This window comes from Procambarus clarkii, chromosome 25 (genome assembly GCF_040958095.1).
Source record: "Procambarus clarkii isolate CNS0578487 chromosome 25, FALCON_Pclarkii_2.0, whole genome shotgun sequence".
Taxonomy (NCBI): Eukaryota; Metazoa; Arthropoda; class Malacostraca; order Decapoda; family Cambaridae; genus Procambarus; species Procambarus clarkii.
Window position 1 is genome coordinate 12,464,214 of NC_091174.1, and position 24,600 is coordinate 12,488,813.

The 24,600-nt window shown below is 37.1% G+C and overlaps 1 protein-coding gene across 7 annotated transcripts in view; it reads right to left on the minus strand.

The window, feature by feature from the left end:
- Window positions 1–24,600, minus strand: part of shi (dynamin-1 shibire) — a 157,729-nt gene that overhangs the window by 62,887 nt on the left and 70,242 nt on the right. For 3 of the 7 annotated variants that reach the window (XM_069331312.1, XM_069331311.1, XM_069331313.1), the window contains exons 9-11: window positions 17,263–17,328; window positions 2,137–2,296; window positions 804–935 (exon numbers count right to left, since the gene is read on the minus strand). In XM_069331312.1, the coding sequence (XP_069187413.1) occupies window positions 804–935; window positions 2,137–2,296; window positions 17,263–17,328 (358 nt within the window). The remainder of the gene's footprint in view (window positions 1–803; window positions 936–2,136; window positions 2,297–17,262; window positions 17,329–24,600) is intronic. The other 4 variants (XM_069331314.1, XM_045739709.2, XM_069331315.1 and 1 more) reach the window with 2 other exon arrangements.

Consider the following 24,600-nt stretch of genomic DNA (forward strand, 5'->3'; position numbering starts at 1 on the left):
TAGCGTTCCCGCGGCCCAGTCCTCGACCAGGCCTCTTTTGTTACACATCACCAGGAAGAAGCCTGTAGCAGCTGTCTAACCCCTAGGTACCTATTTACTGCTAGGTAACAGGGGCATCAGGGTGAAGGAAACTCTGCCCAATTTTTTTCCTGCCTCCACCGTGGATCGAACCCGGAACCTCAGGACTACGAATCCGAAGTGCTGTCCATTCAGCTGTCAAGCTCCTGTGTACAGTACTAGGGTACTAGCAGCCATTTAATTTTTAACAGCAGTAAAGAGTAATTACTGTGTACATATATACTTACAGGCAAAGTGCATGTTATGTGCAATTATAAAAATTTAAGCTTATTTAGGCTTTCATATATGTATATTAGTATAAATAAGTACAAGATGTATATATATTTATACATGTACAGTATATCTATACACACACATTTTCAAAGTTACATATAATGAACACTACCTTTGACATTAATACAACCTCTTAGCATGGAAAACTAAAAGTGATTAACAAAGAAAATAAATAGACAAAGATATTCCCGTATGGCACCTCACCTCATTTCTACTGAAAACTCGACTTCTCCAGGCCATTACAGCTAAACCACAGGAGGTAAACTTTGTACTTGCATTTTTCTACTTCCTGGATGACAATTAACAATCTCAAAAGAAAACAATTTTCAGATAAATTGTGTGTGTGTGTAACAGAGATGGTACATTTTTACAGGTGTGCAGGGCAGGGATTAACTGATGAACAGCTTTTTTTTATGTCCAATGCATACCTAATTCCTAGAGTATTTTCTTACCTTGTATACATTTTTCTGATCCGGATTGTACAGTGCAAAGACGTGGCGACGCGACATGAAGCCTTGCTCTATGTCTTTGATCTTTAATCCATCAAGCATCAACATGTATTTCTTATCTCTCTCTTCCTCATCCTATAAAGATGTAAATTTTAATTACACATTCGCCAAATTTACAATTACCAATACTGTACAGGCACAGCCAAAATATTAAATATATGATAAGATGAACAACAATTTGAATTAGATTTGAATGTGAAGAAACAGGCGAGAGAGAACCGAGTACTATTCAGAAGGTAAAAAGACATCATAAGAGACTCCTTCAAAATTCCATACATGCATATGAAAACATAATTTATATAAAAAACACAATAAATGTGTGTGTGTGTGTGTGTGTGTGTAAAGTATGACAGATTGACATTCAACTGGGCGGCGAGTGGAGATGACAGGGGAGGGCGGCGAGTGGGGATGACGGGGGAGGGATGCGAGTGGAGATTGGGGGGGGGTGCAGCAAGTGGAGATTGGGGGGGGGGGGCAGCAAGTGGAGATTGGGGGGGGGAGCAAGTGGAGATTGGGGAGGGCAGCAAGTGGAGATTGGGGAGGGCAGCAAGTGGAGATTGGGGAGGGCAGCAAATGGAGATTGGGGGGGGGGCAGCAAGTGGAGATTGGGGGGGGGGGAAGCAAGTGGAGATGGGGGGGGGGCAGCAAGTGGAGATGGGGGAGGGGGGCAGCAAGTGGAGATGGGGGAGGGGGGCAGCAAGTGGAGATGGGGGAGGGGGGCAGCAAGTGGAGATGGGGGTGGGGGCAGCAAGTGGAGATGGGGGAGGGGGGCAGCAAGTGGAGATGGGGTGGGGGGAGGGGTGAATACCAGTTCTCTCTCATTTTACCATTAACTGTTATGCATTTACTTCTTGGATTATAGTAAGGAATTGCCACCTTTCCATCACCTAACCTTATCTTGAATAGCACAAACATGTGATCGGACAGACTTCTAAATATTCACCTCGCTGCTCATTTATTATATATACTAGTACATACTAAAGCATACTTAACATTTTAATATAATAACATCTACCCGGTACGTATCATGTTAATTTACGTTCAGTAATTTAATCGTATATTAGTAATGCATGACACTAATTGTATAAATCTATCTAATGATACCAGGAATGAAAATTAGCACCTTTAAAATTATGCTCAACAAATTATTAACCTTATCAGCATTACCTTTAACCTGTTTCAGCACCTCTGTCTACTCCATTATCTCTTCCTAACTCATATTCAAACAACTTTGCACTTCCTTCCCTACACAACTCTTACTGAAATTTAGACTCACCTTGTACCATGAAAGTGATTCAGATGTTAGGACAAACCAATAATCCCGTGAGCCACCCTTCATGAAGCCAAGATTAGATATTGACATGAATCCCTTGCGTATTACTTGATTCCCCAGTTTACGACCTGACTTGCTAGGATTCTCACTTGACTGCTGGGCACTAATAGTGTGCAAGGGTAAGAAAGACTGATTAGTAATTTCTATAAAGAAATCATATTAAACTAAATGTACAGTATTTAAATATACTGTATTATGCTTGAAAAATGTTGATTTTCCTCAATTTTCTTTACTGCATATTTTATCGTTGCTATTTCTTAAATGATAATTTAATAAAAAAAAATTGTATATAATATTTCACATTCAAAGAATTCACATGTATATCACTTTTATATGAATCTGAACAAAAATACAAGAACATATTTGGCATTATAATTAAAATACAGTACTGTGTCAAGATTTGCAAATTATTTTTTAACAACTAATATTAAATGCAGAAGTATGAACATATAAAACACAGTGCATTCATTTCTTTGAATGTGTCAAATTATTTACTAGATAATAACTACCAAAAATTCTATAATCAGAACATACATGTCCTGCATATATATATATATAAAACTGCAAACTATCTTTATTAAATAAATACATGGTAAGTGATAAAATAAAGTAATACTGTGCAATAATCTGCTATGACTAACAAATTTCAGGACAATATCAACATACTATGCAATCCACATTCCAGAGCTTTGGTGTTACTTCACAATCACATTACCAAAAAGAACGGAGAATGAAAGTCATGCGTATTGCAATAATCCAACCGATTAGCATAATTTGGTAAGATTTTGACTATTTCTACAAATACTTATTACGTATAAAGCCAAAAACATCTATGGGTATGAGACAAAAAAAATTACACTTTTAATTTCATACTAATACTGTACAATATAAGGATATGACAATAGGCAACTCCAAAGCAAGTCTGTAGTGAAGTGATAGTTATGATTACAGGAAAACCCTCTAACTATGCACAAACAAATATAAACTTCACTGCATTCTTAATAAACACCTTTACTACAATTAAGAATACACAGTATATTTTCTCAAAATATGGTTATTATTCCAAAATGTTAATAAAAGATTCACTTTCATTGCAGTTTCAACTTGCTAATGAGTCACACATTTCAGAACAAATAAATTAAAAAGCCAAAAGTAATAACAAAACAATATACTGCAATGTTAAACAACAAATTTCTTTGTAACCATGAAAATCTTGTATGTATCAATGTATCCCAAAATGTTTAATAGGAAACCATCATATGGGTGAAAGTAAGCTAGGCAGTGGTAATAGGTAAGTACTGTATCTTTTCAGTTTTATTAGTTAAAATCAACAAAGGTTCAATTAAAATACTGTATCAAGAGCCAGAATTTCAGTATACAAGCAAGGACTTGCAACTTCTACGAACTGGTGCTCAATGATGAAGTGGTTATAATGTGCTAATATCATTAGTGAATTATTAAAGATTACAAAATTACAAAATATATAATACAAACTTTTGAGATGCCCTGCATTCATGAAACAAAGAGTGTATACGAGAATAAAACATTGTGGAAAATAAAGAACAAAACACTAAATAAAACACGCATGCGTCATTACTTAAAAATGACTAATATAAGTGCAACAACAGTGTTAACAAAAGCTATTAAGTTATAAGTGTGTATTGCATATTAAACGTATTTTAACACAAATATCTTATAAATGAAGTTATCATACCAGTATAAATTTGATTAAAATATTGAACTGAACTTTCATTATGCTACTGTCAGTAATCTAATGTTAATTAAAAAAAAAAAAAACAGGTTTAGTAACCAGCATGAATGCTATTGACTCCAGTAAGCTGTTTACCAAGAAGTTTTGTTAATATCTGAGTACTTTTCTTAAGTTATAAATGGTGAACTAATTTGGCACTTTGAAGAATATTTGTATTATGCTAATATAAAATGCTTTCTCTGACTTCATATACCCTCCTGCCATATTTCCTTATTACAGTTTGAACAAATAAATATACTTCCTACTGTATATCTATATATATATGCTGCCTCTATATTGTTACCTATAACAGTATTTGCATTCATTCCCAATTCAACATAAAAATAAACAACTGTGCAACTCCATCCTACTTCTGTACTGCATTACAATGTAATTACTCATTGTCAACATTAAGAAGCCACCATAAAATAGCATTAATTATATATATATATATATATATATATATATATATACTGTGTGTGTATATATATATGTATATATTATATACACACACATAAGCTAATGTAAGCAGCTTACTGTAATACTATAGTTATACAGGCATTCCTCTCATAGGTATTGTATCAGAACATGTAAAGAATGTTTTTCCCAAAAAGTTGTCCATCCAACAGACACTGTACATCAAAACTAATTTTTCCACCTAAATTGGTTTTAAATGGGGGTTTCATGTTCAGAAGGAGGGAATATGATTTATTGTACCAAATGGTGCACCACCATTTGGTACAGTAAACAACTTGCTGCTGTGCATTTACACAACAAATCTTACAATACAGTACTTTATATATTTATATCCATTTACTGTATTGGTTCATACATCTTTTAATTACACTATTGATAACAAGGAAATGATGTTTAATTAAATGATCACTGAATGTTCAAAGATTTTTACACAGAACTAGAACCCATTAAGTCCCACTGGTAGACTGACATTACATGATGTTTGCTATGTAACATCGGTTACACTCAACTACCGGTGCCCACTGGGAATACTTGCTGTACTATACACCATTCATATCACCCCACTCGACCCTTATGAATGATTAAAATATTCGTCTGCCATATTATATCTTCAGTTATTACTGTATACTCAAAACTGAGTTATTCACTTATTCAAAAACAATATTTACAATACCTGTATACAAGTAATCATGTTTAGTGGCTCACATGGTATATATTTACATGCATAATATATGGCAGACTGATGTAGCAAGCCATGACTTGTTTCCTAATTTCAAACTTACCATAGAGTAAAAACCTCTTCAATATAAAAAGTGTTACTGTATAATGAGGGATGCCTGTATAATGTATAAATACTGTATATACTTTATTTGTATATACAAGCTGTATATTATATATAATATATACTGTATATCAATATATATGATAAATATAATAAAGCATTATACACGATATATTTTGTATTTCAAAATGTATTGCATAAATGCCATGATACAGCAATTATATAAAGAAGTCTACTCAAAAAAACTCTAGTAGTCATAGTTTACTTATTTCCTTTCATGTATATACCCATATGGTGTATTGCTTCTCAGACAAGTAGAGTATACCATTTCTGGGCTGGTGCCCCCTCAGTGGCTTCCCACTGCTTAAAGCATTGGAACCCCAGGATCATGCAATAAGAAAGGAGCCTGTGACTATCTCTGCCCACCGAGAGCAAGCACTATTTCAAATAGGACTTAATGCCCCCCCCCCCCTCACAAGGACAGGGAACAATTGGGGAACAAAGATTAACCCACCACCAAGGCAATTCCACTCAAAAATAAGGAAAGGTGCAAAGCTCAACCACCCCCTGAGAAATATTTGCAAAACACAGAACTATGAAAAAATGTGTAATAAGCAAATGATTCACTATCCAACACTTCCCATCACCAGCAGATGGAAGAATGAATCATCACCAGTGAGGTGGCCACTTCACACACTTGCTTGTTACCCAACTATTGCAACACACACGGAAATGTGAACAAAAATATTATAGTATACAGTATGTATGTAAGTAGCTTCCTTTGAGAGTTGCATCCATACATTTAGGTTTCATGGTGCTTATATTTCATAAGCATGTATGCTGATTACATCTTATGTGTGTAGTTTTTGTTTAAAGGCTCCCATGCATTTTGCCACTAGTGGAGACCATTAACCATCTGAGTTAAACTACTTCCAAGATTTTCAAGTTCCTCCTTAGGGTGGACTGCTCTACAGTTTAGCCCTGCTTTGGGTAACATTTTAGAACTTTGTTGTAAAAGAGAAGCCTGTTGAGGGGAGTGACGATGGAAAGTGAGGTCTAGCTTTTTATGCCCAGCCTCCTAGCCACTTATACCTAACGGGCTTATTACACCTCTCTAGATCAACATTTTCATAATAATTTTGTTTAGAGTTGTGGGTGGAATTGGCTTCAACTTTTTTCTGTGATGCATTCCACTTGTCAACCACCTGTACAGGGAACAAGAACTCTCTTGCATCTCTTCTACTTCACTGCATGTCCAGCTTCTATCGACATCCCTTTTTCCTACCTCATTTGAATATAAATAGGCTTCCTTTATCTACTTTTTCTATTCCCCCTCTAAATTTTGGATATAGTTATCACATCCATTTTGTTTCCCCTCTCCTTTAAGGGTGTGAGGCCGAGTTGTCTCACCTGACCTCATAGCCGAGTCTTCTTAATTCTGGTACTAATTTAGTTGCAAATCTCTGAACTTTCTCAAGTTTCAGTTTATGCTTCACAAGGTGTGGTTTTACCTGGATTGTTCTTGGATGGGGTTCTAATCCCCAAGCCCAACCTAGGGCTAAGCTTTACTTGTGAGAGCTTGATCCAACATGCTGTTGCTTGGAGTGGCCTGCAGGTCCACATATCCACTACAGCCTGGTTGGTTCAGCACTTCTTGTAGAAAACTATCCAGCTTTTTTCTGAAGACTTCCAATTTTGTTCTAGCAATATTTCTTATATTTATTGGGAAGATACTGAGCAACTATGGACCTCTGATATTCAAACAGTGCTCTAATTGTGTCTATGGCACCTCAACTCTCTACTGGCTCTCTTCAGCATTTCCTTCCATATCATTCACTCAGTATGTTATTTTACTTTGCAAATTAGGGACCTGGCCCTCCAGTATTTTCCATGTATATTGCCAGGTGCTGCATACTCTAGTAATGCTCCCATGCAGGCAGTGTATATAGACTTCAAAGCCTCCTCCTTGAGATCTTGAGATGATTTCGGGGCTTTTTAGTGTCCCCGCGGCCCGGTCCTCGACCAGGCCTTCCTTGTTTAGATTCTTAAACGAGTTCTTATGTTTGCTAACTTCCTATATGCTGTTGGTGTTATCCTGTTCACTTGAGCTTCTGGTGTTAATCTTGGGATTACATCCATTCCTAGGTCATTTTTTCTCCAATTGTTGCTTGTAACTGCCTTCTCTTATAGGTTGGTTTAATATGTCTCCACTCTTCCTTACCCATTTCATTACTTTGCACTTATTTAGACTGAATTCCAACAGCCATTTATCTGCCCACTCTTGATTTGTCAAGGTCTTGATAAATTTTCAAACACTACAAAATTTACAAACACTACAGTCCTCTTCAGTTGTTACTCTCATTAACTTTGCCTGGGATTGCTATAGCTGTTCCAGCAGTTCAGAGGAAGCCCTGCATTTACTCTTTGCTATTCCATTCCTGTCCACAATGGGGGTATAGGCTTCTTAGAACGTGGCGAGTGTTTACTCTGCTTGTGGAAGTTATTTCCCTTTGTCTTAGCCAATGAGTGCAGAGGTATCGATCTTTCTAGTCTAGTTACAGGCTGGTCTTTCTAAATATGTTTTCTTGCCAAGGTACCTTGCTGTGTGACAGATGGCTTCTGTTGGTTTTATCGTGGCTTCATGTTTAATTGAATTTGACATTTGCTTCTTTGATTGTATACCATAGTTCCTCTTCCCTAATATATCTGCAAGGTGTTCATACAGGAGCTTCCTATCCCTCGGTTTTTGCTGCCATATTTGGCGGTCAGCTTGCATGGTGGGCTCTGGCACACTTCAAATATTCCTTGTTCATAGAGGTTCATCACAATGCCTGTATCCTTCCATTTTATGTAGGGGTACTGCTCCATTTAGAGCTGGCATACTCCCATTGCAACACTTTGCTTGGAAGATTGGGGGTCTGTGTTTTGGCTTGCCCACATTAAGGCTAGATCTTTTACCTGACCTGCCTTCCTTTTAACAGACCATGTGGCCATGTAGTTTTCTCTACAAATAACCAATTACTGCAATTCAACCTCGACTTTTTTCAGGAAACACATGCCATGCACCTTCCTGGATATGTGCTTTTTTCCCCCTAGTAACGCCATCACATTGAGCCTGGGCTTCTTGAGCACCACTAGGTATCTGGTGGTACTCTGGTTAGTATTTAAAGCAACTACAGCTGCTCTAGGTAATGAGAGATAGGTTCAAGTATGTTAAGAGGATTTGCTCATGCCACCAGATGTCGGGGTACTGGGTTTTCAAGCCACACCCACATCTGAGTGTATTCTTGGAAGCCAAGTTGAGCCACTGAAGGACCAGTCCAGAAATAGTGTCGTTAGTGAAATTAAATGCTACTTTCAAGGTTGCATCTCAGTGGTTCACCAAACCCACTTTTGTCAAACTACTTCTGTGAGGTGGTCAAATCATTGCAGCCATGAGAAGCTTGGGCCACTATCTGGAGGCAATTTAGTAGCTCTGTGGTCTGAAAGACATTTATCAAACAAAGGATGTGTGCATTTTGTGGCATCTTTATTCTTATCCTGTTTTAGTAGTGGATTGATCTTGCAACTCCACTACAAAGGGCAAGTTGGTTTAAATAGTGTTTGATCAAGGTGAGAAGAGATAGTCACAAAAAATCAGACATATCTGATGAGTCCCAGGAATGCCAGTGCCTTAACCAGAAGAAAGTTATTAAGGAGCCACCCAGAAAACATTTCATTACAATCGACACTAATTTTACTATTAACCTCTAATTCCTTATCCGTTTATTGAAAACCACTTTTCATTCATCCATAATTGCTATTTATCTCTCAGCTTTGTTACATTCGCTTACAAGCTTGGTATTCTCTCTATCACTTCTATATGCTACATCAAATTCTAACCTCTATACTATACAATTATGATATTTACTGCTAACGAGTTTCCATCTATACAGCAGGTACTATATTTCCTCTTTATACATGTAGTATAGGCCTTCTTTTCAGCCATTATATTAAAATGCTACATTGAGTCTAATACATTGCAGAGAAAGCTTATCTATGTTAGGCATGTCAAACATGCAGCCTTTGGCAAGCACACCTGCAGCCCGCAAAAAGGATACGGTACTGTAATTTGGTATAAAATATAATAAAATTAAAAAAATATTCCGCAAAAATTTTTACTAAACGACTTCAATTAGTTGTCGTGTGTGGCCCTTATGATGACAAACATGACCCATATGGCCTTCGGGAGACCCTCAGTTTAACATGCCTGATCTATGTAATACAACAATAATAGGTTCAAAAGGAAATTCAGTACCAAGATAAAAATTTTAGGACAAAGTGAAAAGCAGTTAATTCCTACAATAGAAGACAAATGATAGCACTCTCTCTCTCTCTCTGGGGTCACCTTTAACTATTTTGGTTGCCTTGATATGGATTTGGAGTGCAGTTGGGTAATACTACATCAGAGATGACCACTTTTATTGGATATGCCAGAAATGCACATTCTATCATTTTTTTTACACTGGCTAGTTATATACTATGGAAGTTACCATAGAAAGTAATTATTGCAAAAATTTATGAAGTTGATATGGTGCTGATTGCCCCCTTGGCACTTAGTACAAAGCTAGATGACAATAATATTGGAATCAGAGTACTGTATAGTATAAATATACAATGTACAATATATTCTAGGAAGAGTGAATGATTTATACAGAGTATTTTATCTATATACAGTGGGACCTCAACTTACGATGGTAATCCATTCCCAGAGACGTATCGTAAGTTGAAACGAATTTTCCCATAAGAAATAATGAGAATTGAATCAATCCGTTCCACACTCCCCCAAAAAATTAACTTCAAAGTAAATTTTATACCTGATTCACCCAAATCTTTAGTACTAAAGTATGCACAAGTTATTGCTTACCTTTATTGATGACTTGTTGGCATATGGAAGACTGATGAGGGGAGGAAGGTGGTGGTGAGGTGTTAGTGTTTGGAAGGGGAGTCTCCTTCCATTGTAACATCAGGCAGTGATTGTTATTCTTTTCTATTTTTTTTTCTTTTTTTTTGTGTAGAAAATGGAGTAGCCTACCTGACATCCACTGAGCAAACCTTTTAGACAGTTTATTTTCTTTTCTTTTTTCAATTTTTTTCTTTTTTAATTTTATATTTTTTTATTTTTTATTTGTTATAGAAAATGAAGCAACCGACCTGACTTTCACTGAACGAACCTTTTAGACATTTTCTTTTTTCAAATTTTTTCAAATTATTATTTTTATTTTTTTCTAAACATCAGGCAGTGATGACTTCTCTGAGGTACTCTCTCTCCTACGTTTTGCCTGCATACCACTAGGACCTGGTTGTGGTTCACTGCTTGTTTGTCTCACTAAGAACTTGTCCATGGAGATTTGTTTTTACCTTCGTTTTAACGTTTGTCTGTAATGATGCATCACAGTGTCATTGAAAAGGTTAAGGCAACGGCCTACTACAGCTTGATTTGGGTGAGTACTTCTTAATAAATGAGGAAGGGACATCCTCAACATCAACAACCCTCATACCATTTTAATGTTTACAAATGATCTCTTGTTTTTTCCTCTGTGGTCATCCTCACGTGTGTTTTCTTGGATTGAACCTTACCACCGAGTTTCTTGGGACCCATGGCGTGATATATAATTAGTTTTATGTTCAAACAACAAAAATAACCAAAATAATGGAATTTTTTACAAGCGTGATCATCACTAAGCGTGCGGCTGTAGTAAACTGAGGCAGTACGACCAGGAACCACGTGCTCGGTTGACCCGAACGTGTATCAAGGAATATTTTTAGTCGACGACACTATCGTAAGTCGAGTCGCATTTTCCGACCAAATTTACATCATAACTCAAATGTATCGTTAGTCGGGGCAATCGTAAGTCAAGGTGCCACTGTATATTGTATATACAACCAATTTTATATATGAGGCAGTACACAAATGGGTAAGTTAATATTGTTTATCGTAGTCCAAACTGGTTTTATATCAGCAACTTTAATTTGATGTACTGTTTAACATAATTCTCCTAAATATTTTAAGGTTTATTTATTATTATAACTGTACTGTATTAGTAATATATACACACTACATTAAAATATATGTTGGTTATATACAGTATTATATTGTATTGATACCAGTGCATGGTATAACACTGCTAATTTTTATAAGGCTGCTAATCATGCAAAGCATGACATTAATACTAACACATGGCAGAGTGGTAGGTGCAGTCACAACACACACCCGAATGGTTCTAGGTGTTATTCCTGCAGTAGGACCTAAGTGTTTGAGCAATATTTCATTTCTCCCGACACCTCTCTTTACCTATCAGTAAATAGATATCCTTGAGTTGGATAACTTGTGCACTGCATCCTGCAATAGGTCTGTAGTCTAGGGGTACCTCAATAAACCTAACATAATCCTGTCCCAGTCTAAGGTGAACCATATATAATATAATATTCCAACACAAGAGCAGCATTATTTGGAAACTACTGATACTGTATTCCAAATCACATAAGTAAAATAATGTACCTAAAGGAACAGGCTTTTATGGCATCAACACACAGACCACAACAGACTTTCAAACATACTGGCTAGGGAAGATGTACAGAAGGAGTTCATAGACTTAACAGGGACAATGTACAATGACAATAGTGTATTAAATGGCTCCAAGAACTAAAACTTCAGTTATTGTAACTTTAATAATAATTAATTTTGTTAGAGGACAGGCAGCCAGTGTATATACACTACATGTTAGACTTAGATCAAGGTCTTCCCCAAGGTTAAACTTTTGACCCCCTTTCCCCCAGGATGTCTTCTAACAATGAGCTAAGTCCTGGGTACCTAGTTACTGCTAGATGAACATGGGTGATAGTAAAAGCACCCAGTCATTTCTGTCCTGCCCGGGATTTCAGAATCCACGATTGTGAGTCGAGAATGAACCCAACTGTTAGATGTACCAAAACTAGTCAAGATGTAAACCAAGTTGTCGACGAAAGGAAAATTTTAAATGAGAGTTTTGAAAAATTAGAATTATCATGAAAAATTATAGAGCGCCCTCCTAAATCTGAACCTCTCTGCAATAGCTCCCTCTAATCAACGGACAAATCCGTTCAGAGGATTTCCCTTTCATTTTTTTTTTTTTTTTTTTTTTTTTTTTTTTAGATTCCAGCGTGTAAGCACAGTAAAATATGAATCATCAGATCATCACACAGTAATTTCCAACATTATACTTTTTCTTTTGTAAATCTTGCATATTTGTAAATATTATTCAAAATAATTTATTTATATTTTACCAACGCATAACTAAGCTTGTATCGTACTAAAAATTTAAAAATACGTTTGACATTTTTAACGAGGCACCAAAATCTACTCTGAGGTCTGGATGCCTCAGACAAAAACACCCCCTGTGTGAATACAACTTCACTAGCCTTTCTTGGGATATGTCATTACTTGCGAGATGGAGCCGTGCCATGTAGCAATAACAGTATGGATACATCAGACAAGGGTAACAGGTCATTGGAAAAATGACATGGTTGGGAAAGGGGAATGGCTGCCAGGAGTATGCCACTAATAATAGTGTTGTTTCTGACATTAAAGGAAGCAGATCATATAGTTTGTGAATAAAATTGAGAGCAATGGTGGAAAAGAGAGAGGCCCTTGAGGGTTTGAATGATGCCTGGTCAGAGAACAGGCTACAAGGAACGTTGATCCTCAGAACCAACACAAGGTAAGGTACATAGCTCTGTAATCTGGCCCCGGTTGTTGGTAAACAATTAGTCTCTCTGCGAGAATGGCATTAAACACGGGCACTGAGGACTTCAAGACCAGTAAAGTGATTGCAGAAGTTCAACAGACAACATGACAGTATTATAACAATTCTGCTGCTTCTTATCAAGACCAGTCTGACTTACAAACAGTAGATATATTAATTAACTCCGTATTTTTTATCATCATATTTATAAGCACGCAAATTCAGTAATATTAATAGGCACTAAAATTCAATATTATTTATAGGCATGCAAATTCAGTAATATTTATTGGCACGCAAATTCAGTAATATTTATTGGCACGCAAAATCATTACTCACATATGTCTATGCATAATGTAATACTTTCTACGGGAAAATTAAACAAAATTGGTGCTAAAGAGCTAAACAAAGGAAACATGCAGATATCTATATTTTATGTAAATCCACATCGGGTCTGAAACAATATGATCCAAATTTTGGCCATAGTAGAGAAGCTGGGATACCAAGAGCATAGTTCCCATCCAGTAACTACACTTTGCTATTACACACACATTTGTTACAATTGGTAACATTTTCAGAATATAGCCTCAGATGGAAACTCCTTCAGTTATTTCATTCATCTTTAAAGGTTAAAAAAACTTTTTCAAGGAACTTTTGAATTAAGCAAGGTAAGGTAATTATCAAAAGAAGGCACCAAACCGGGAAGGCTATGTAGCACCATCAAAATGCTGAATAATCAGAGGACGCTAAATATCACAAAGAATGCCAATACGAGAACAGAAACGCATAAGGCGAACGATATCAAAAGTATCCGATTCACCTAGAATTCTATCGAGGGACAAGTGACCGCGAGGGACGGTCGGAATGCAAGACACACGCTCGTCCTGGAAGTCAGGACATTCAACAAGGATATGCACAACTGTAAGAGGGACAATGCAATTCGGACAATAAGGATCAGGGCGGCGCTCCATTAAGTGACCGCGGGTTAAGCGAGTATGGCCAACCCGCAGCTGCCAAAGCAGTTTCCCACCGCCAGTTACGGTGGTAGGAGGAAGGCCATGGGGACACACTACGTTTGAGAGTACGCAGCTTGTTACTAACCACAGAGGACCAATAACCCTGCCAACAGGCAAGGATGGAGGAATGAATAACAGGATAAAAGTCGGAATAAGGAATACCTTTGCGGGAGATGGGACAAAAACGGATAGCTTCCTTAGCGGCAGCATCCGCACGCTCATTGAAAGAAACACCAATATGGCTGGGAACCCAGCAAAACTCTACCGATTTAAATTTACTAGAAATAAGAAACAGCCAATGTTGAATCTCGATGACCACCGGATGGACAGGATTAAAGGACCCTAGAGCCATGAGGGCACTACGAGAGTCAACTACAACCAAAAAGGAGGAATGATAATGAGAAAGCAAGAGACGTAGAGCATAGAGAATAGCATAAAGTTCTGCCCTAGAGTACGATTTTTTTGGGTATACGACATCAAATTCACCGTAAAAATTGAATTGGTGTATGACGATTTCCTAGGAATATGACGTCTTAAGTGTTTGGGTCAAACAAGCACGTGGTGCTGGAGCGTGGGGTGATTGCTTACCAGTGTATTTCCCCTACCTGCCCATTGATGACCGCACTTCAATTCTTTATAAAGAATTTCATTGTTTTTGTACTTTTGGAGGTTTTTGAACATAAAAGTTCTTATTATATATCACACCATGGGTCCCAAGTCAGTGGTAAAGTTCAACCTAAGAAAATAGGTGTGAGGATGACGAGAGGAAAAATAAGAGATCATTTGTAAACATGAAAATGGTATTCGGGTTGTTTATGTCCCTTCCTCATTAATTAAGAAAATGTGTGCAGTAGGAAGAACTGCAAAGTTTTGCTGAAGAGTATCACCTAGCTAAAGCTCTAACAGGCCTTTGCATTAACCTTTTTAATGACACTGTGAAGTCTCACTACATACAAGTGTTAAAACTTAGGAAAAAACGAGTGTCAATAAACATGTTTTTAGTGAGACAAACAAGCAGTGAACCACAACCAGGTCCTAGTGATATGCCCGCAAAACGTAGAAAGAGAGAGTACCCCAGAAAAGTCATCACTGCCTGATGTTATAATGGAAGGGGACTCTCCTTCCAAACACCTCTCCGACTCCTCTGACTCTTCACTGTGTTCCAAACACCAACACTATAAATTTTACATACACCATTCTAATATTTAAATGAGAATTAAATACAGTATTGATACTTGCTTTAAATAGTCACAAACATGGGAGAATTCACCAGCCACCTGCATTTGTAAGTACTTAACAACAAGTGGATTCTCTATTCAACATTGTGAGGAAAGCAGGAAGTCAATTTCTTATGCAACAGGACAAAACTTGAAATGACCACCTGCATAGATTTAAGCATTTTTCAATGACATTCACAGTGATTCCCAATATATACTCTGGTTTCAACTACAGTGGTACCTCAGCTTACAAATTTAACCTGTTCCCAGAGACAGCTCGTAAGCCAAATATTCATAAATTGAAGTGAATTTCCCCATAAGAAATAATGTAAATTGAATTAATCCATTTCAGACTCCCCCAAAAAATTAACTTCAAAGTAAATTTTATACCTAATTCACCCAAATCTTCAGTACTAAAGTATGTACAAGTTATTACTTACCTTTACTGATGACTAGTTGCTGTATGGAAGACGGTAAGGAGGTGGGGGAGAGGGGGGGGGGGAGGAGGAGGAGAGGTGTTAGTGTTTGGAAGGAGAGTCCCCTTCCAAATCTTTAAATTCGTCAATAAATCTTTCAGCCACTGGTTTGTCTGAGCTGGCAGCCTCCCCATGCCTCACAACACTATGAATACCACTTCTCTTTCTAAATTTCTCAAACCATCCCCTGCTTGCCTAAACTCTTCGGAACTACATCACTCGTTCCAGGGATTTTCTTTAAAAGGTCTTCGTGCAATTGCCTTGCTTTCTCACAAATGATGGCCTCTCAAACGCTATGACCTGCTAACACTTTGTTGTGTATCCAAATTAATAACTTTTCAACATCAAGAGTTTGTGTTCTTTGTTTCATAATTGTTGATATGCCTTTTGCCACTTTAGCACTCAATGTCCTTTTTCTTTGCAAGTACAGTGCATATCATTGACTTAGATTTGTTGTACTGCCTAGCTAGTTTAACAACCCATGTACCATTTTCATGTTTAGGAATGATCTCTTGTTTTTCCTCTATGGTCATTTTCACATGTGTTTTCTTGGATTGAACCTTACCACTGGCTTTCTTGGGACCCAGGGCGAGATATATAATAACTTTTATGTTCAAATTCCCAAAAATCCGAAAAAATCTGTAATTCTTTACAAAGAATTCAGGTGTGATTGTCAAACCTGAAGGTTGCGGGAGGCACTGGTAAACTGAGGTGCGATCGCCATGCCACCATGCGCTAGGTCGGCCATACTCGTATCAACAAACTTCTTTTCCCGAGGCAAAGCTCTTAACCCGATTTGGATTTTACGAAGAAATTGGGCTCGTAGCCTGAAAAGTTTGTGAATAGGAGCATAAGCCGAGGTGTCACTGTATTTGTATTTTTATGTAGTCATTACATAAGAATCTTGGAATGCTCTCTGTATGGCCAAACTTTGTCACATACTTCCAAAGATATTTTTAGAATAACCAATTTAGGCATATTATGATTAATTTTACTTTGAATTTATAACAACTTGATAAAACACTAACATACTAGCATAAGGGAGCAATCAGCAGTCACTTGACACAAAATTAATAAATAGCCTTGATAAAAGATGGTCACTACACATTATTACATTTAATAGATTAACAAATTACAAGCCATAATTGGATTATATACATCCAAGACATAATAGCATACTGCTACCATGTAATTGTGTGCATATATGTCACTTCTAAGTGCAAATTCAACAAATAAAAATAACTGTACCACAAAAGTTGGTAAATAATTAGGTCTGAACAGCTCATTCTTATCGATAAGCACAAATGACTAAAGTTCAGTTTTAAGCTGAGAACACCAATGTAATTAAACAATAAGCATATAAATAACAGTACTGTATGTAGTTAGGAGAGAGAAGTTGGCACAATCAGTAAAATTTGAACTAAGGAGAAATAGGATGATCAGCAATTCAATGGCAGGTATTGTAGTGAGAGAAGCCAGAGTAATACTGGCTGTGGTACAAGTATGAGCTAAGGCAACCCAAGAAATGGGTTAGAGCACACCAGCGTCACTCTAAATGCAGCTCATGTTTGACTACATGAGGAATAACTTACTCTGTCACACCAGACCCTCTGGAGCTTTGCATAAACAAAGAAGTCTCGAAGTTAGCTCTGTGACCACTGTCCAATAATAATACATCTTTACATATTAATTAGCTACAAACCAGTACTAACCAGTCTTATATAAAATATGAATAATATGAGTAAATTTGGACTTTTCTTAACATATAAGAAACTACAATTAGTGTTTCATGAGGATAGTCTTCACTTGATCAACAGGGAAAATTAGATACACAAAAATTGTCAGGGAAGGCAGATTAGGCTATAGGGTCTGTAACTACCCTTATGCCATATACATAACAAGAACAAATATATAAACATATATTATTATGCAAAGAGAATTAATGAGTATATAATACAAAATGCATGAAATAAATCAGAAAAAAATTCTTATATTCTCACGTAAGGACCAGAATCACGAAAGTCTAATTGAAAGGAGCTACCCATAATATGAACAAAATAGACTGTAGTGTCAGATGGCAAGAAAAATCAATGTTATACAAGATAATTATTTTTAACAAGACAAAAAACTAAAAAATATTTTATCTTGTTCTAGTTTTGGTAAACTTTAATTAAACCCCAATGGAATTATCCTGTCCAGTGAGTGAGTGAGTGTCCAGTTTCAGTACAGTATACACAATCCTGAATTGCTAATTTACTTGCATTTTCTTATAAACATTGAAGCAAAATTGTTTCACCCATGTTAGAAATCATGAAATCAAGCTTAAGAACCATAGTCATTTGTTCAGAAAACTTGAATAGACACTTTGAAACTCTGTAGAATGAATAAAAGGTTACTTATAATTTCCAGACACCAAGATACAATGTCAATTCCAGAGAACACAATAGAATACACTAAGATATCTCAAGCCAAATTGAACAAAAATACTTGGGTTAAGAAGAAATAAAGCAGTTGGACCAGATGGAGTTTCACCTCCATCTAATGGAGGTGTAGTGAGAATGTGCAAGTTGAACATTCCACTCCAATTGATATTTTAGACATCCTTGTGTACAGCAGATATATGGAAAAAGTGAAAACAGTTCCAGTCTACAAAACTGGAAGTAGAGAAGATCCTCTAAAATTGTGAGAGGAGCATATGCATCTCTTTCAAACTTAAGAATCACTTTTAGTTACATGGATGATGTAACTAAAGAAACTGGTCATGACTTTTGCAAGACCAAAATTTAAATATGCAGCAATAATAGTAATAGGTGATAGGTGCCCATATCTCAAAAAGCACATCAATAAACTGGAAAAGGTGCAAAGAATAGCTTTTGGAACTGAAAAACAATAGTTATGAAGAGAGGCTAGAGGTGTTAAAGTGTATATTAAAGCTATAAGACATAACAGGAATTGACCAAATTGATAGGAATTCCTGAAACTTGCAACTTCAGGAACAAGAGGTCACAGATTTAGGCTAAGGAAACAAAGGTGCTAAAAAATATTAAAAAGTTTTCTTTTGCAATGGTGATGGTTGGAACAAGTTCAGTGAGAGGTGGAAGAGGCCTGAGAGGTGAAAACTAAAACTCTTAATTTTAAACCATTATGAAAATGAGTTTTAAATCATTAGGTGCTGGAATGATGATGATGGACACCACATGTGTAGCTCACCTAACTACAATTAGGTAATTACACACATAATCTATACCTACATATATTTCCAAAGTTATACAAAATGAATACCACTATTGACATCAACATAACATGGGAGCACAAAAAAAGTAGGACACAATGAAAATATATTTACCAAGTTATTCCCGTGCAGCACTTCACCTCAGTACTACTAAGAAAACACAGCTTTCCTGGGTCATTACTGCTAAACCACCATTGGTAGAGACTTTATAAGAATTTTAGTACAGTACTTCATGGATGCTATTCAACAATGTCAACAGAAAAAGAATTTTCAGAAAATGTTTCTTCTGCATGCATTAAGATAATATTATGTGCAGTTTAAGGATTAAAGTGCAACTGCTTTTCACCCTATATTGTATTACTGTCTTAACAAGTAACATTGGTTTGGCATCTGTTTTTTTGAAAGGTTTTGGATTTCCAACCAGTTTTTCTTTAAATTATTTTATTGTGTTCTGACATTAACTCCTAGGTTTTCAACACTTTTTTTTTGTTCTACTGTGTAGTTCAACTTAATTTTGCATGACTTTCAAATTATTATTAGTTTATACTATATGCATGGGGTGCTGGATCTTGTCATTAAGTCATTTTATGGAGTTTACTGTGGCTCACTGAAAGATACGGTATAGATAATTTTATTTAATGCCTTGAACTCTACAAATGCCACTCAAAAAAATATTAGTGCTGTCTGCAAAAGATAACATGGTACTATAGTTTGTTTCTTTTTCCAAGTCAGATATGAGAATGAGTACTAGCAAACAAGTTTGAATAGAGGAGGATACAATTTTTACTTTGTTGACCATTATTCTTCGGGTTCTGCTTGTTAGAAATTTAAAAATTCATCTTCCAATTTTGATAATTATTTTTTATCACACCATAATCACATTCGTTGAAAGCTGTCATGAAGTCTGTGTATATTATGAAAGGATTTTGCTCATCTTTCAGGGCATCCAATACAATGTCATAATGTTCCAACACAAGTGGCAGAAACATCCTACTCTAAGCCTATGTTAGCCAGCGGCACAACACTGCTTCAGAAGGAAAGTCATACTAAACAAACTTGACAATCTTCCTAGACTGCCCAAAAGCTTTTGATACAGTTCCTGACAAGACCAATGTACAAGATGGCGAGACCAGTGGGGATACCAAGAAAGGCACTGGAGTGGGCATGGGAGTAAGGTACTTGATGGATAGGAAACAAAGGATCATAGCCAAGGACGATACATCAGGTGGGAAAGAAGTGGAAAGTGGTGTTCCACAGGGCTCTGTCCCAAGGACCATTGCTCTTTTTCCCATTATGTAAATAACTTTGCAGAAGGAGTGAGCTCAAACATGTCAATGTTTGCAGATGATGCAAAGTTAATGAGGAGAGCAAGTACTGATGAGAACTGTAGAGTGAGGCAAAAAGAATCTCGACAAACTTCAAGAGTGGGCTGATAAATGGCTGTTGGAATCCAATCCAAATAAGAGTAATGTAATGAAAATGGGTAAAGACAATACCAGAATTCAACTACATCCCAAGTGGAAGACAATTAAAACAAATAAGAGAATAAGACCTGGGAGTAAATTATCCCAACATTAATGCCAAGAGCTCATGTAAATTGGATAACATCAGCAGCATATGGGAAGCTAGCAAACATAAGAACAACATTTCAGAAACTAAGCAAGGAGGTTTTCGAGATCATACACACTGCCAATGTGAGAACATTATTTGTGTATGCAGCACTAGCAAGGAGCCCACAGCCTGTGAAGCACAAAAAAGAAACTTAAAATTCAGAGGTTTGCAACCAGAATTGAGAGGCCCCAGCTATGAGGACAGATTGAGGAAACTCACCCTCACAACCTTAGAGAAGATAAGAAACAAAAGGATATGCTCACTACATACAAGATCCTCATGGGGAACAGAAAATTGATAAAGGAAGCCTATTTAAATTAGAAAGGGGTAGGACAAGCAGACAAAGGTAAGTTGTACACACAAATGAGTGAGAGATGCAAAGAGATTTCATCTTGTTCCTTGCATAGATGGTTGGCAAGCAGAATGCACTGAAGAGAATGTTGAAGCCATTTCTACCCATTAACAAAGAAAACATGATGAAAATGTTAATGTTGAGAGAAGTAATTAACATGCCAGATATAAACATCTAGGTGAGGCATAAAGATCTAGATTTCACTGCCTTGTAGTTGGTAATAGGTAAACACCCTCCTGAGGCTTGGATCAAGCACACTTGTCTTGGTTCCAGAATCATGCAGGTGCCCATATGATGGCATTGCCAGATGCCACCAGTATGTTTCATTAATCAGAAAATCCACTCTCTAACCTTATCATCTTACCATTTTTCTTCCTTGATTCGCAATTAATTTCTAACATTTCACTGGCAAACCTGTATCTTTATGATGAAGCATGTGCAAAGTACACAAAAGATATATATAGACAAATAGATAGAGCTGCTGGTCATATAATTTCACTCTTAATTCTTCCTACTTACCTTACACTGAATTTTGATTTCCCACAATAGTATTTATAACCAATTTATGTCTCCTCGGAAGTCTCTAATTACATTTTATAGGCAAGCAAGGTCTCGGTAAATTTCTTGTCAGGTTGTAGTTCAACCTGACAAGATATTAGCCCTCACAAAGCCCTCTTGCCATGCAGCTGATGGGTGTTGTCTGCTGTTTAATGTCACACTAGAACTTATTTTGCTTTCCTAGCTCCAATTTCTATGCTACTTTCATTTGTTCTTCATGCTGGTTCCCACTTTAAGTGTTCACAGTATTTTTCTTAAGGTACTCACTCTTGGAGAATGGAATATTCTTTTCTGGACCCCAAGAAAAAACACTCACAAGATGATGCCCAGTGTCCCTAACATACTGTACTTCTATTCAGAAATGGCTTTCATTCACTTCTAATATTTCATTTTTTTTTTTCTAAACATAAGCTATTCATACTACTACTACTTTTGCACATCATCCACAGTTTGAATTCTTGCAGGCTCTACACTTTTGTCACTCCAAGTTGTTTTCCACTGCTGGTGAGTTAAATTCCTTCATCTGGTCTAATTTTATATTCTTGGCTCCCCTACCCCCCCCCCCCAACCACCAACACCCACCTTACAACTACAAATGCCATCTCCCTTTTCTTTCACTGGTTTACAATGTGTGTTTCCTCCCCAACTCCTATTTTAAACACTGCTCTAATCTGAGGGTATACATCAACACTAAGTCCATCTCTTATTCTGTATGCTATCCACCTGGATATTTACTACTTACTTTTTCAAATCTTCCACTTATCACTTACAACTTTCACTTCAAGACTTTTCCAAACACTTCCTGGGTACTTTATGCATTGCATAATATATCTACCTATAATATTTTAATCTATCCAACACAATTGTACTAATACTGAATTTAAATGAAAAGTTTAGATTAAAACAACCTACATTATTTGAGTGAAGTAGAGTCCCTAAGTAGATTTTGTTATGCCCAGTTCAGATTATACCACCACAACCAATGCCTAACAACAAAGCCAGCAACCAACTAACACAGTTCAGACTCGGCTGCTGATCGAGAAATAATTTTAACTGTTCAACTGACCAACACAACCAGCGATGTTCTCATTTATTATCCTCAAGCAAGAGCAACATGCTCAGAGATGTTTGAAAGTACTGCACCACAAAAATTTAAAACTCCTGCAGGTACACTGGGCTAACATCTACTTCAATGGCTTCCAGTAAACAGACTATCGTGGCAAAAAAGCATGGGCACCTTTGCTGGGATATTTTGGTATCCTTTCAGATACTGAATCCTTTCAGTATTCTCAGTACCGAAAGAGCCCCACCCGCCCGGAAAGAGCAGAGCGCCCCGCCCGCCTGGAAAGAGCAGAGCGCCCAGCCTGCCTGGAAAGAGCAGAGCGTCCAGTCCACCCGAAAAGAGCAGAGCGCCCAGTCCGCCCAGAAAGAGCAGAGCGCCCAGTCCGCCCAGAAAGAGCAGAGCACCCAGTCCGCCCAGAAAGAGCAGAGCGCCCAGTCCGCCCAGAAAGAGCGGAGCGCCCAGTCCGCCCAGAAAGAGCAGAGTGCCCAGCCCGTCCAGAAAGAGCAGAGCGCCCAGCCCGTCCAGAAAGAGCAGAGTGCCCAGCCTGCCCGGAAAGAGCAGAGCACCCAGCTCGCCCGAAAAGAACCAAGCACCCAGCCTGCCTAAAAAAAAAACAACCACCCATCCAGGCCAGAGAGCACCAAGCACTCGGGTCAGAAATAGTTAGGCATGCACACAACTAGGATAGAGCCCAACAGGTACACAGCCCTGCGAGTTTCTGATTGTATAATATTTTGCAAATGCACAAAATTTCTTGGAAAGTATCTGTTTTTATGATGCCATTGTATGCATTAGGGTCATAATTAATAAAATTGAGTTACTTGAATCCTTTTTCATTATGTGAACATTTTAAAACTAGTACCTCTTACAAACTAAATAAAACACATTTTTAATAATTTCCCATAGTATATAAGGGAACGTACATCTTCTACTGCTTAGAGATACTGTATAAATTAAAAAGAAAAATAGTCACCAGAAAAATGCTTTTCATGATTATGCATATTGCTTGTACAGTATTTATATTACTATAACTTGTGAACACACACACAGCCTAGGTCTGCTATTCATACCATGTATTCCTATAAAAAAAATGTAGACACTTCCAAATAACTTTATTTTTAAGTTTTGAAAAGCACAACTGAAAAGTGTAGTTGTCTTACTATAATAGTATTTAATAAATGCAAATTTAAAAATTTAGATTTTAGATTGCATTTCTACACTCAGAATGGATTAGATAAAAATAATGTCCCAGACAAAAGAATGATTACTAGGGGCTTTCACTTACAATAGTTTTTTCTTAGTTTATGCAACAAAAAACCATGCTATACAAAAAACAAAACATTGACCATTGTACTAACCAGCCATAATTAACACAAACAACATGATGCAACAACAACCATATCCATAGTTAGTCAACACTAGTACACAACGGCATGACTGGTATTCTTAAGTATGCAAGACATTCCACCTATATATCTGATGTTATGTTTAGGGGAACTCCCCCATCCTCAAGAAGCTGGCCACTTGTAGCTTCTCCAAGAATTTAAAAATGCCTTTTTTGGTAAACTACTGTATTTAAAAATTCCCCAAAAATATAATATATTGAACAACTCTACATGGTAATTTTGATTACAAAAGCACTTAGGTAATTGCCACTTGCTTGCAGTGATAAAAAATATATGAAAACGAATAAGGATTGCCCTCAGAAAGCATATATAAATACCTGGCAAAGGAAGAAACATGAAAATAATATCAAACCTCAAAAAGCCAGCTGCCAAGTTAACCGCAGCATCTAGCTCCAACGAGCTGTGGTCCATAGAGATCCCTTGGATTCAGACAATAAGCTGCAGGGGAACAGTCAGAATGAAGCTAGAGCACCGAGCCTGGAGATATCTGAATCCACCTTAAAGCATGCCACAAAGCCACAAACTCCCACACCATACTATACACCCGACAGAAAGGAACTGACCGACAACCTTTAGTAGCTTGGTAAACACTAGTCAAGAAACCCTAACCCATAGCCGACGTGTAGATAAAAATACCAAGAAATGGCAGAGGAAGGTGCTAAGGAACTGCACTCCAAAAAGTCTAAAGTGAAAGCCAGCAATGAAGCA